Here is a 12,963-nt window from a genome sequence, read left to right as displayed (position 1 = left end):
ATTATAAAAAATTAAAAATATAAAAAAATCTTATCAGTAATTTGTTATTAACACAACAACCTATATTTCTTATTTTTAGGATTTGAACTTTTTAATTTTAATTCATATAATTTATTTTATTTTTAATCAATATAAATAAAAATGTATTTAAAAACAAAAGACTACTGTAAAATTATGGTAGCAGCTGTGTGATTAGATATTATGGAAAAAATAGAAAATAAGTGATATATATTAATTTCATTAGAAGGGAAATTGTGTCAATCTCCCAAAAGAAATTACATTATTTGATTAAGGACTTGTTTAGTGGATGAAATAATTTTTGGAAAACAGGAAATCGACCTCCATTAGGTAGCAAATTTCCTGAGCTGCAAATTAAAACAACTACTTCTAAAATTATAAACTTACTTCTCAAAAACAGACAAACTATATATATCACACGAAACAAGATAATTCTTTATGCAATTAAAACATGAATTAGAAAAAGGTGACGATCTATATATTTCCGGTGTAAAGGCCATTAATTCTCTAATTTTGTCTTCTAATTTGTACAAAAAACTTATTGTGTTAAATTAATTTTAAAAAGAGAAAAAATTAAAAAAATGTAATAATCTAACAACTATTTATATTAAAACAAGACATTCTTATGAGATTATATTGATATATTTAAAATAAATAATCACGTAACTAACATCATGTTGTTTGTTCTCATTAACGTGTGTAGTTGAGTTAATTAGTAAAATTTCTTACTTTCAGGGTGCGTTTGACTCACTGTATTATATGATGTTGTATTGCATTATTTTAATATTTGTGTATTGTATTAGCATTGTATTATAACAATATTGTACAATATTTAGTACTATATTGTACTGTATTAATTTTTAATTATACTATATTTGGTGTTGCACTGTATTGTATTAATTTTTTGTGATTAATTTAAATCATATATTTAGAAAATAATTTATTAATACTTGAAAAAAATACTAAATATAGAAAACTTAAATTTTAGAAATTTTAGTGTAAATGTTAAAAAATGTCATAATTCTTCATAAAGATCAAAGTGGGTGACCTTAAATTTTAAGAAGCATAGCATTTATTTTTTAGTATTTTCTAAATACATAACCTTTGAAATAAATATAGAAGCAAATAATCTCTAAATAATATGACAACATAAATAGATAGTCTTTTTATAAGACACACATAAATAGTTAAAACCTAAAAGATTAGCTCAAAAGTTATCTTAACATGATAGAATAAAAGTTTATACATATCACAAGATAATTGCAAAATAATAAAGTAATACAATTATTATAACATATTCACTAATAAAATGAATTATGTTAAATAATCCAAGTAAGAGTTATGTAGTATATGTAATAATATTTTATATTATTATTAATTTTAAATTAATATTATTCAAATTTAAATATTTATTATTAGTTATATTAAATTATAAATTTATTAATAAATTATAATATAAAAATAAAAAATAATATTATATTAAATTAAAAAGTTATATTTATTTATTACTATTATAAAGCAAAGTTACCAAAAAAAAAAGACAAGTTGCCGCATTAGCACTCCCCCTTAATTCGTTACAATTTTGTTCCAAACAAAGGATAGTATTAGTTTGACGAAGGATAGTTCCCTAATGCTATGCAATAGTGTCTTCCAAACATGCCCTTAAAGGTAAAGGCTTGTGGTTCAAGGATGTGACTATACTACCCTTTGGAAATCACGAGTAGCATTAAATTGTTAAATTTTATTTATTTAATGATGTCCAGACTATGGGTAAGATACCTCAAAGGTACTACAATTGGACGTAAAGTTTAAATCACACCCAAATTAATATAGAAATGATATACTTCTAAAACTCAAAATACTATATAAAAAGAATAAACTTGTAAAGTATAGAGAATGACTATCATACAAATTTGAGATATTAGTTGGGATGGTTATTATCTATAGTGGGATCTTGCAAGTTGCAACAAGTCTATTAGATTTAATCTAATAGAAGCTTTTTGGTTGATTTGAAATAATGGTGACCCCAGTGCAGCTTGGAATTTTTTTTTATTTAAAAAAGTCCAACAATCGAATAATCATCGAAGCAACATACTGTATTTTTATTTAAGTACAGGATCTCGCAATGGATGTTTATTTTTAGTTGAGATCCAAATCTTTTGAGTTTAGTAATATGGATAGTAGCCTTCTAAGAAACTGAGCTAAAGAAATTTGGTTCAATTAAGGCGAGAAATGTCGGCGAACGTGGCACAACAGGAGTGGTGGAGTGACAGAAAACACAAACTAGGGCTCAAACTAGATGATCCAGTATTGACTAAGGACCGAAGAGGGACCACCAGAGTCAGCGATCTGTTGTGCCGATTCGGAAGGTCTTTTCTAACAAGAAAAGACAAGGTTTGTGACGGAAGCAGTGACAGGAGCAGCCAAAGTGGGACAGCACACATGCTAACAGCAAATGAAAATAGGGACACGTGGCAATGTCTTGGCTGCGGTCAGCTCTAAAATGAAGACGGTAGGTAACTTCCACCACCCACGTTTTTGTTCTAGATTCGAATGTACTACCGGCGTGGGCACTATGCCCCACGTGTCTAATTTTTATTTTAATGTTACTAATTCGACTATAAAACCTCCATTTGCAGATTTATTCTTAATTTCAGCGACCGAACCCCCGAGGGAAGAAAAAAAAAAACCAGAGCAAAACATAGAAAGACCAAGCGAGTGAGCGAGCAAGCGAGCAAGCAGGAGAGCAAGCAAGAGAGAAGAAGAAGAAGAAGAAATCAATTAATTAGTTAGAAGATGATGAAGGGAGCAGAGCTAGAGTTACCGCCAGGTTTCAGATTTCACCCGACAGACGAGGAGCTGGTGAATCACTATTTGTGTAGGAAATGTGCAGGGCTACCGATTTCTGTTCCTATTATTGCCGAGATTGATCTCTACAAATACGATCCTTGGGAGCTACCCGGTAATTTTTCCTTTTTTAAATTTTAATTTCTTTTTTTTTAAGGTTTTTGAGAAATAGTTTGTTGAATTTAGTCTATTTGTGCCTGTAGAAATGGCACGGTACGGCGAAAAGGAGTGGTATTTCTTTTCTCCAAGGGACAGGAAATATCCAAACGGTTCAAGGCCGAACCGGGCGGCCGGATCCGGATACTGGAAGGCGACCGGAGCGGACAAGCCCATTGGGAAGCCGAAGACTCTTGGTATAAAAAAGGCGCTTGTGTTCTACGCTGGAAAAGCGCCTAAAGGAATCAAAACTAATTGGATTATGCATGAATATCGCCCTGCTAATGTTCACAGATCCCCCGCCACCAAAAACAACCTAAGGGTACTTACTGATCTTCGATCATCCTCTTCAATTGATGCTTAAGGGTAAAATGGTCATTGAACATCACGGTGCAACTTGTTAAAAATTAAATAAATTTTAAATTACCTATATTTTTAAAAAACTGTAAATTACTTTTATATTTAGTGAAAAGATAAGTAAAAAATATAGTGAGTTAATAATTATTTTTTGATTTTCTTAATAAAAATATCGGTAAAAATTAAAGTTTTCAAAAGTAAATGGAATAATTTAAAGATAATTAATTAAATAAAAAAATCAACTCTTAAAAAATATTAGCCACCTTTTTGGAACAAAAGCGTGAGGCATCTTATGCGAACCCGGTGGCCCACGAATAAGCATAATGCAGCACATTGTATATCGAATGATGGGGGCATTGCCTTGCATCATTTTGTAAGAAATATCAACAACCCTTTGTGTTAATTGCTGACTAACAATTGTTACTATTTTGATGATGCAGCTTGACGATTGGGTATTATGTCGATTGTACAACAAGAAGGGGAGGATGGAAAAACATTACCCCAGCGATCAAAAATCAATTGGATTCCCAGAACTGGAGGAGGATCGGAAACCAAATATTAACATTTCACGTCAAGAGGTAGCATTAGGAATGCCTCCACATCAGGGATCGCCTGCGCCAATGATGAATGACCTATTACATATGGATACGTCGGACTCGGTGCCCCGGTTGCAGACGGATTCGAGTTGCTCCGAGCACGTGTTGTCGCCGGAGATCACGTGCGATAAGGAGGTCCAAAGTATGCCCAAATGGAATGATCTAGGCAATGCCTTGAATGATGATTATAATCAGTTCAATTTCAACTACATGGACACTAATAGCTTCCAAGACGACCCTTTTGGCCCGCAAGTTCAGTATCAGATGGATCAGTTATCACCCTATCAAGACCTTTTTATGATTCTGCAGAAGCCATTTTAAGTTCAATACATCGTAGTATGCTAGGTCCTGTATTATATAATCCTTTTGTAAACCACAATTGTAGGGCATTCTTATTCGTGCAAGATTGTAGAAGAAATTTTTTTAATATATGAACAACAAAGAAAAGAATGACTTCACTTACATAAAAGTACCGCATTTGCGCATCATTTAAGCAAATACATACTAGCTCAATATACAAATATAATACAACCAACAACCATACCCTCTGTGCTTTATTGATAGACAGGAGGAGCAGTCTCCCTTTTTTTTTTTTTTTGAATTTTTTGAAAATGAACATTGGTCATCAAGTATTCATGGCTTGGGATTTCGGGATCCGATCACAATTGGCAGGCATCCATCCAATCCTCTGCTTCTCATTGTCATAAATAACTACTCTGTCTTGCATTGATATATCTGTTAAGATGGTAGCAAATACAGTCATCAGCATGATGATGGTATTAATATCTGCTTATTAGTTCAAAGAAATTTACAAAATCAGAAATACCTCCGATGACATTTAAATCTTGCAGCCCCACTTCAGCCCCATTCAGGATTCCCAAGCAAACATTTCCTCTATTCTGAAAGGACATTTCGTTTATGTTTTCAGTGGGAAGTGCTATCTCTAACCAAAATGATGACAATCAGAAAACAAAGAAAAGATATGAGAATGTAATTGTAGGTTGTGCTTACCGATATTATCAGATATGCTTCAGGGGTTAATTCAAAAAGAGTTCTAGTTTTCCCATCAGTGAAGCTCAGGGCTAGGGCCTTGAAGTACTTCTTGACATCACGCACATTTTTGAAAGGTCTCTTGCCTTTCCAACAGAGTGGCAGCGTCCGATCTTCTGGTGCCTCTTTCAAGGACTTTGCACTTATTTCTCTCTTCATCTATAAGCATATAATTTATCAATGCAAAACATCAGGTTTCATGAAGGTTTGACATTGGCAATTGATACGATTGAATCATATAACTTGTGACCAGTCAATTAGTTAAAATTTCTTATCAACAAACAAATGAATCATAAATGATGAGGAAGGTTAATTTTTTCTGACTCACCATAGATGTTAAAGTTTGATAAGCAACGTGACTAAGGTAAGTATAAGAGCTCCCGCTGTCAAAAACCAGGGGTAGATTCTTTAAACCAGTAGTTTTCCCACCAAAAAGGAGTTCTGCAACTCCAGGTGAGTAGTATTTGCTGAAATCAAGAATTAGAGGAGGTACAATAAGCAGAGGAACCCACCAAATTATTGATAATAAGACTAATAAATTTGAACAACAGGGGTATGGGAGGGTCAATTACGTATAATCAGATGACATTGAAGTCCAAACTACTCTAGAAGAATCATAGAGGTCATCTCCAAAGAATAGGAATCCTCCACCCCGTCCACTTAAACAGTGTCCAACGACATTTCGTATTAACTTCTGACTATGAAGCTGTGAAACAATGCTGGATTTCCCCTTACCAAGGCCAAGTATTCCATCCAAGGGATGATGAGATGCACCTGGAACTTGATCATATCCGCACCTGCAAACAAGGAAATCAATAGATAAAGTATTAATTATGATGCATGGGGAAACAACTTCAAGTAAACATGATTTCAACTTGACTCTTTCAAATGCCGTATCTGAAGGAAAAAGATATAATCAAATAAAAAGTTACTTTGCTGCCTCTGAAGACATATTTTCATCTAAAAGTACCCATAGTTTGTTAATTTTTCTCCCTGCCTAAAATAGATAAGAACTCTGACGGATGAAATGGCCAATTCAAGTCATATTAGTTGCAATAAGGAAATCATCGGTCACCATTTATCAAACTTCTTATACACGTCAAGAGCCACATTATTTACAAAACCATTTATAAGGAATCTAAGAAAATGTTAGTTACCAACCCGAGGGCTAGACGAGGATTAAGTCGTTGGCCATTTGTATAGTTGAAGGCAAAAGCATCCTTGACAAGAACACCAAGAGATGAGCCACCATCTGCGTACTCAACCTCATAGTCACATTGTGTTGGGTCTTCACATTTGTGTTGTCCGGGTGCATGCAAGGATGCACAAATGGGGTCCTCGCAAGGCACGAGGTCATTGCTTGGTCTGTAAAGCGGATGAGGCGCCTACAATTACAATAAAATGCTTCTGCGGTTATATTCAATTCAGCACAATGTAAAATCATAACAGACAATTCATGAAACAAACTTGTAACATTGACGCGAGTACCTCAACGCACTGGACACATGGTGCATCACATTGGAGCCAAATGAGATCACTACCGGTGTCCAGATCAAGAAAGTAAGGTTTTGGCGGCTGTCCTACGTACACGGTAACATTATAGTATCTGCAAATTTAAGCAAAAAAGAAACAGATGTAAATTGAGTTCCTAAATATCTTACTTCCAAAAAACGAATATACATTCTTTATGTTACGTACCCAGTAGGATATACGTTTCCCTGGACTCGGAATAAAAGGGAAGAGCCTACACGATTGAACAACAATGAAGAGGAAGAGGAAGAGGAAGAGGAAGAGGACGACGTAGTTGCAGTAGAAAACAGAGATTTTCTCCATCGCAGCTGGTGTTCATCACTGGAAGATGTGGAAATGACAAAAGACATCAATACCAACGCCAGCACCAAACCCACCCTCTCTTTACCCATCTTTTGTGTTACTATACAAGGTGTTTGATAAAATGTCTTAATGAATCGAAGATGGGTCTTGGCGCTTTATGGATTAGCAGTAGTCTCTTCTTACTTGTGAAGTAAGAAATTCATTGGTATTGCTTTGCTTGGTTCCTTTAATTACATTACATTCGTTTTCAACTGTCTTGGGTTTTCACAGTCTTATTAGCATTCAATTAGATTTCTTCAAGTTAAGGCTTCTTTTTTATTCTTTTCCACCATGTGAAGTAGATTTTTGAAACAAACTTGGAACTGGAATCTTATAAACGGTAATGTCAACAAGTCAACTACCTTAAATTATTAGTTACTTTTTCCATGTACAAATAGTTTTTTTTTTTTTTTTTTCAATTAGAATCCTCGTAGCCATTTTAAGTTTTTAAATCTAGTGAAAGAAATGATTTAATTATAAATAAAATGAAAAAAAATAACTTATTTGCCAATATCAAACGGTAATGTCAACATCTTCTTGCATCAAAATTACATCATATTGTTAGTTTTTTTTTTTTCACAAAGTGTGGCCTTAGTCATACATTATAAATTTTTATTTAGACATAAAATATGTAGAGATTTTGTGATTCATGCAAAATTTTACTTTTCTACATTGCAAACCAAATACCATGGACAACAGAAATAAATTTATATTTTTCTTCTTTCTCACAATTCAAGTCATTCTTTTTTCTTTTTTCTTTTTTTAATTTTACCTATGAACAATATGGGTAAATATTTTGATAATAGTGGGTTTGAGTTGATGATCACGACGGCATTCAGCATCCTCTGAGACCACTGCGAATTTGCGATTCTTCTCAGACAAGACTAAAGAATTTTTTATTTTTTTTTCGGAAATTTGTCTTAAAAACAAGAAAGACGTTTTTTTTTTTCTTTTGTTTCTTGAAATTATTTTGCGATTCTTGGAATTGGTTCTTGTTTTCTTAAAAACACGTTTTTTTTTTTGAAAAGTTCTTGAAAACACTGTTGACTATAACGATTTGGGTTTTGGGATGACTTGCCTTTTGGTAACTCGGTTAAGCAAGACAGTCAGATATATGTATAGTAACTCTACCATTAATCTAACGGCTATCCAAGTTGATAATCTACTAAAGTACCCAATACTCAATTTAGACAGTGTTTGTTTTTTTATCTGAAATTTAAATGAGTAAGAGTTTTTTTAAGTATGAATTAGTCTGATTATAAAAATATGAATGATATGTTTATTTTTCTTTTTTAAATATCTAAATATAAATGGTATTTTATTTGTTTTCATAATAAAAAATATCTTAAATTTAGTTATTTGACATTTATGTCCTTGTAAATTAAAACAAAAAAAGGATTAGATTTTATAGTTTAGAAAATAAATTATTTTACAGAGATATTTTTGGAATATAATATTTACTTGTCATTTCGACTTTTTTTCATTCAGATAAAAGTAAAAAAAGTTTATTTTTTCTATTTAGATGTTAATGTCTGAAAATCAGACATAAATTCTAAAAAATAAATAAGCATATTTTAGAAAATGTCTGAAATTAATAAAATTTCAGACTTCAGATATTTAACAAATAACCCCTTAGTCTAATTTGTTCTGATGAAGCAATATTGTGTTTTATCTCGAGGGAGCAACTGTTTACTAAAGTTGTAGGTCTCTGTGGTAGAAGCACGAGAGTTAATTTGGACGTATGCACGTAGCACTACTGTTTTCGTTTTGTTTTTTATTTTTATTTTCTCTTAATCTGTTAGTTTTAGTATGATGATATGATCTCATATATGCTTTTCAAATTATAGAAATCGACACCTAATTTTAACAAAAAAAAATCTTTAATTTCAAATTCTAAGAATAATATTTTAACTATTATGATGGCAATTTCTTTTTATAATACATTTTTATAACTTAATTTCACTTATACAATTATAACTTAAATTATCTTTCAAAAAATTATATTATAAATTTATAAAAAAGTATTATATTCAAACTATAAATTAAATAAATTTGTAATAAAGAAAGGTGTCTAGTTGGTTTAAGTTTTGAGTTTGAGATTCCTTTAAAAAAAAAGTTTTTGAGTAAGAGATAACCACATTAACACTATGAGAAGAGAGGATAAGAATTCAGTACTGAGCTGAGTTTTTGCTCAGTACTGAATAAGTAATTATTCAATAAGATAAAAAAAAATAAAAATTTTAAAACAATTCTAATAATTGATTTAGTGATAAGAAAAAACTCAGTTCAACATTGAATTCTAATCTAAGAAGAGATTTTTAGCCTTTTGATAAGGAAAAAAATATTATAACAAAATATTTTTAATTTATAAATAGTATTATATTCAAAACATAAATTAAATAAATTTGTAATAACAAAGTTGTCTAGTTGGTTTAAGTTTTGAGTTTTATATTACTTAGAAAAAAAAATTTGAGTAAGAGATAATACCAATAACACTGTGATGAGAGAATTTAGGCCTTTTCATCACACATATGTATTAAATCAACCAATTCTATCCTTTTTTTTTTCTTTTTAAGTTTTTAAAAATAGACTACAGAAAAAATTGAAACAAACTTTGTATCTTTCAAACTTGTTGATTTTGTTATTTAAGGTGTTCATCCAAACTTCAAAGATAATTCGTCGGTTGTTTTTTTGTTACTTCATAGCCACTCACAAGTAATGATGGCCAACAGGTTGTGTCGGCGTCTTTTTCATAAGGGTCCGGCACGAACCCGCTCGTATTGCGGGTCGTGCCTAAAAAAAAGCCCATCAACTTTTTTTTTCTTCTTTAAGCCAACATATCCAGCGTGCCTAAAAAAACCAACGTGCTTGACGTGCTTTATTTAAGCTCACGTGTCTGGCGTGCTTTTTTAAGCCCATCAGCCTAATAATAATAATAATTATTATTATTATTATCATCATCATCATAATTATCATAATAATTTTTATTAAGAGAGCAATTAATATTTTATTATCAGTTTATCACAATTTCACAACTATATATTTAATTTCACAATAACCAATCATAACACAATAATACATAAATTTAATTCCATAGATCATACATAAATGAAATATTAATGTTGTAAAATTCCATAGATCATACATAAATGCAATATTAATGTTGTAAAATATTTTATTTATCATTTTTAAAATCATGATATTTATAATTTAATTTATTAAAATCATGATATTTATTTATTCATTTAATAAATTGTAAACATAAAAAAATTAGAATCTTTATTTAAACTAAGACTTAAATTAATTTTTCAAAAGTCTATGCTAAAAAATATATTAAAAAATTTAATTTCAAAATATTTGTAAAATCATAACATTTATATTTACTTTTCATTAAAAATTTTACTTTGATATATTTTGGTCCACGTACTATTGATGGCCCACGGGCTATGTGTTAGCCCACCAATGAAGTGTTCTTATTACGTGCCTTTTCATCACTAATTGTGCCATGCTTTTAAGGCCCATGTGCCTAAATTTATAGGCTCGGCATGGCCCACGTGCGTGCCGTGCCGCGTGCTTTACCGAAAGGTGCTTGTGCCGTGCGGTGCCGTACGGACACGTACTGTACCCATACCGTGTCACGTGTCGGCCGACCCATTAATACACCAATTATTTGAAAACTTCTCATCCTACCACTATGGAACAGGACCTAAAACCATCTCTAGTCACAAGCCTTAATACACCAATTATTTTGAAAACTTCTCATCCTACCACTATGGAACAGGACCTAGACCATCACAATCAATTGATCCCTGCAAACATTTAAAAAAAGAAAAAAGAAAAGTAATAATAATAATAATAATAATAATAATAATTAAGACTTCAACAATCAAATTCATTAATTCAATGCGTTGAGAAGAATCAGGTGAAGCCTTTTCAGACCAGGAAAATCAACGGAATTCTCATGAACCTTTTCTCATTTTAACATATTCAATGTATTCAAAACTATTGACAAACCAGTAAGAATATAATCGCTATATGAATATGGATTTGGTTGAAGAATGCAATTACTTTTTCAAAGTCAAAAAGCAACCTTTAGCAAGATTTTTATGAGCACCTAAGAGACTAAGAGACTAATAGTCTAAAATATCCTGCGTCAGTTTATCTTTTTGCTGTATCAGCTTCATTGCAGAGAGTTACATCAGTTTCACTGCAGAGCATTCTTTTCTAGGACTACACTGCATCACTTACAATGATCGCCATTGGCGCGAATGGCCTATGATTTGACAAGAAAAAGAAAAATCTCTCAACTAATGCAACTGACTGAAAGGCACTTGTTGAATTTTGCATAGGACTAACGAGAGTTGATCTAGATTCAGAACTATAAAAAAAACTCCAAATACAAAGCCAAAATATAGACTTGGTAAAAATCATAGAAGCAGTGAGGCATTTGTTAGACATATGAAGAAAGATTGTCGACACAATCAACCTCTGATTTATGAAAATGGCTGTGTCCCTTATCTGCAATGTTATGCAACACCTTATAGCTGATGATATGATAGTAAAATAAAAAAAGATTTGGAACCCAACTGGCAAACCGCGTAATTCTAAGTAAGTTAAAAGCTGTAAATGCATACTTAAATACAAATGGAAAGAAGATAAACAACAGAACAGTACAAATAAATCATACTATATTCATCCAGAGGAAGGCGAAGAAGATGAGGCGACAACCGCAATGTGAGCTCAATTTTGCTTACATAAAACATTGCAACTTCTTCCAAATTGAACTGCCAAAACTGAGAATTGTAAAGCAAATCCGAAGTAATTAAGACTTTGTCTTGCGTGGGAAAGCTCCTCTTTGCGGTGAAAAATTTAGGGTTACTTTTTGCCTGCCCCCACATGTTTCAATACATAACTGAATGTTATAAAAAAAAAAAAAAATTTCAATCTCTTATCTTCAGTACATAATTAATTATAGTTCAGCAATCAGTAGCATTATTGTGCATGAATATCTCAAATTCAATCCTTAACTCTGGGTTTAATCACACCAGGAAAAGCTAGCTCAAGCAGTAAAACAATCTCAGTGCATGAAAACTTGTAACCACTTTCATTTTTCAGTCATTCACTTAGAACAGGCAGAGTCAGTCCAATCAGTATTCTCCAAAAATGAAGAAATAACTCCAGGAACCTTAAAAAAATGGAAAAAAAAGGTAAATCTTTCATAAAATACATAGATAATATAACTGCTCTTCTATTGCTTATCGAAAATAAAGTTGTCTGTCACTCTCTTCAATCCCCTTTTCAAGGCCTTCCTCTACCTTTATGTTGTGAAGGCAATGCCAATGATGCCTCAGGAGCTAAACCACGTGATTGTTGCTGCTGCAACATCACTGTGTTGGTAGCCATTGTTGAAGTTGATTTAGGAGAAAGTCATCGGCCATGAACCTGAGGCCTTTGCTTTTTATTCTTAAGTTGATGATGTGGAGGAAGCGATATATCCATAGTTGCGGCTGATTTTGGTTTAGGAGGCCTCCCTCGACGTTTAGGCTGTGGTTGCTCCTTTCCATGCTGCTGATGCTGGAATGGGAGTGGTTCTCTTCTTTTCTATATAATTGAGTCAGACTGGGAAGAGTCGTCACCCCGTGGCCATAACTGCCGCTGCTGCAGTCTTCTTTTGACATGCTTTTGAGAAATAATGGCGGAATCATCAGTTATTTCTGTTGGCTGGGATTTTAGACGCTTTTCCAGACGATGATGGTTTCTTTGTTGCTCTTGCGCTCTTTTAAGAGTTGAAGACCGTGATTTTTTCTTCTGCTCTGATTTAAGGGAAACGAGACTCAAATCATGATCAGCCTCAAGAATTGGAAGAACTGGCTCGGACTCAGAAGGCTTTCCATCTCTAGGCCGTAATTGCCTCTTCTGCATCTGCTTTGCCCGATCAAGCTGTTTAACAACAGAGTTAGCTACTGGCTCGGATGCAGTGGGCTTTCCACCTCTAGGCCGTAGTTGCCTCTTCTGCATCAGCTTTGCTGGATCAAACTGTTTAGCAACCGAAGTAGCCACTGGCTCA

The 12,963-nt window shown here is 32.6% G+C and overlaps 2 protein-coding genes across 2 annotated transcripts; one reads left to right on the top strand and one right to left on the bottom strand.

Moving 5' to 3' along the window:
* The first annotated feature begins 2,661 nt into the window (after positions 1 to 2,661).
* Positions 2,662 to 4,403, top strand: LOC18042557 (NAC domain-containing protein 2). The gene is made up of 3 exons (XM_006432027.2): positions 2,662 to 2,980; positions 3,069 to 3,343; positions 3,819 to 4,403. Exons 1-3 carry the CDS (start codon positions 2,815 to 2,817, stop codon positions 4,293 to 4,295), a joined length of 918 nt encoding a protein of 305 aa, XP_006432090.1. The 5' UTR covers positions 2,662 to 2,814; the 3' UTR covers positions 4,296 to 4,403.
* A 72-nt stretch (positions 4,404 to 4,475) lies between these two features.
* Positions 4,476 to 7,176, bottom strand: LOC18042834 (aspartic proteinase Asp1). Its single transcript, XM_024184106.1, has 8 exons — positions 6,723 to 7,176; positions 6,513 to 6,630; positions 6,186 to 6,409; positions 5,597 to 5,821; positions 5,353 to 5,491; positions 4,986 to 5,183; positions 4,801 to 4,873; positions 4,476 to 4,709 (listed from the first exon to the last, which is right to left on the bottom strand). Exons 1-8 carry the CDS (start codon positions 6,944 to 6,946, stop codon positions 4,600 to 4,602), a joined length of 1,311 nt encoding a protein of 436 aa, XP_024039874.1. The 5' UTR covers positions 6,947 to 7,176; the 3' UTR covers positions 4,476 to 4,599.
* Positions 7,177 to 12,963: the final 5,787 nt, after the last annotated feature.

The sequence above is a fragment of the Citrus clementina genome, unplaced genomic scaffold (assembly GCF_000493195.1).
Source record: "Citrus clementina cultivar Clemenules unplaced genomic scaffold, Citrus_clementina_v1.0 scaffold_5, whole genome shotgun sequence".
NCBI lineage: Eukaryota > Viridiplantae > Streptophyta > Magnoliopsida > Sapindales > Rutaceae > Citrus > Citrus x clementina.
The sequence above is the reverse complement of the archived record's forward strand: the minus strand, read 5'-3'. Positions and strand labels throughout refer to the sequence as shown.

Bases quoted from the DNA above. Each gene is read 5' to 3' on its own strand.
- LOC18042557 (XM_006432027.2), top strand. From the start codon at position 2,815: ATGATGAAGGGAGCAGAGCTAGAGTTACCGCCAGGTTTCAGATTTCAC. The intron at 2,981-3,068 runs GTAATTTTTCCT...TTGTGCCTGTAG, and splicing joins CGATCCTTGGGAGCTACCCG to AAATGGCACGGTACGGCGAA. The intron at 3,344-3,818 runs GTACTTACTGAT...TTGATGATGCAG, and splicing joins CCACCAAAAACAACCTAAGG to CTTGACGATTGGGTATTATG.
- LOC18042834 (XM_024184106.1), bottom strand. From the start codon at position 6,946: ATGGGTAAAGAGAGGGTGGGTTTGGTGCTGGCGTTGGTATTGATGTCT. The intron at 6,410-6,512 runs GTACTCGCGTCA...TTGTAATTGTAG, and splicing joins CATGTGTCCAGTGCGTTGAG to GCGCCTCATCCGCTTTACAG. The intron at 4,874-4,985 runs GTAAGCACAACC...ATGTCCTTTCAG, and splicing joins AAGCATATCTGATAATATCG to AATAGAGGAAATGTTTGCTT.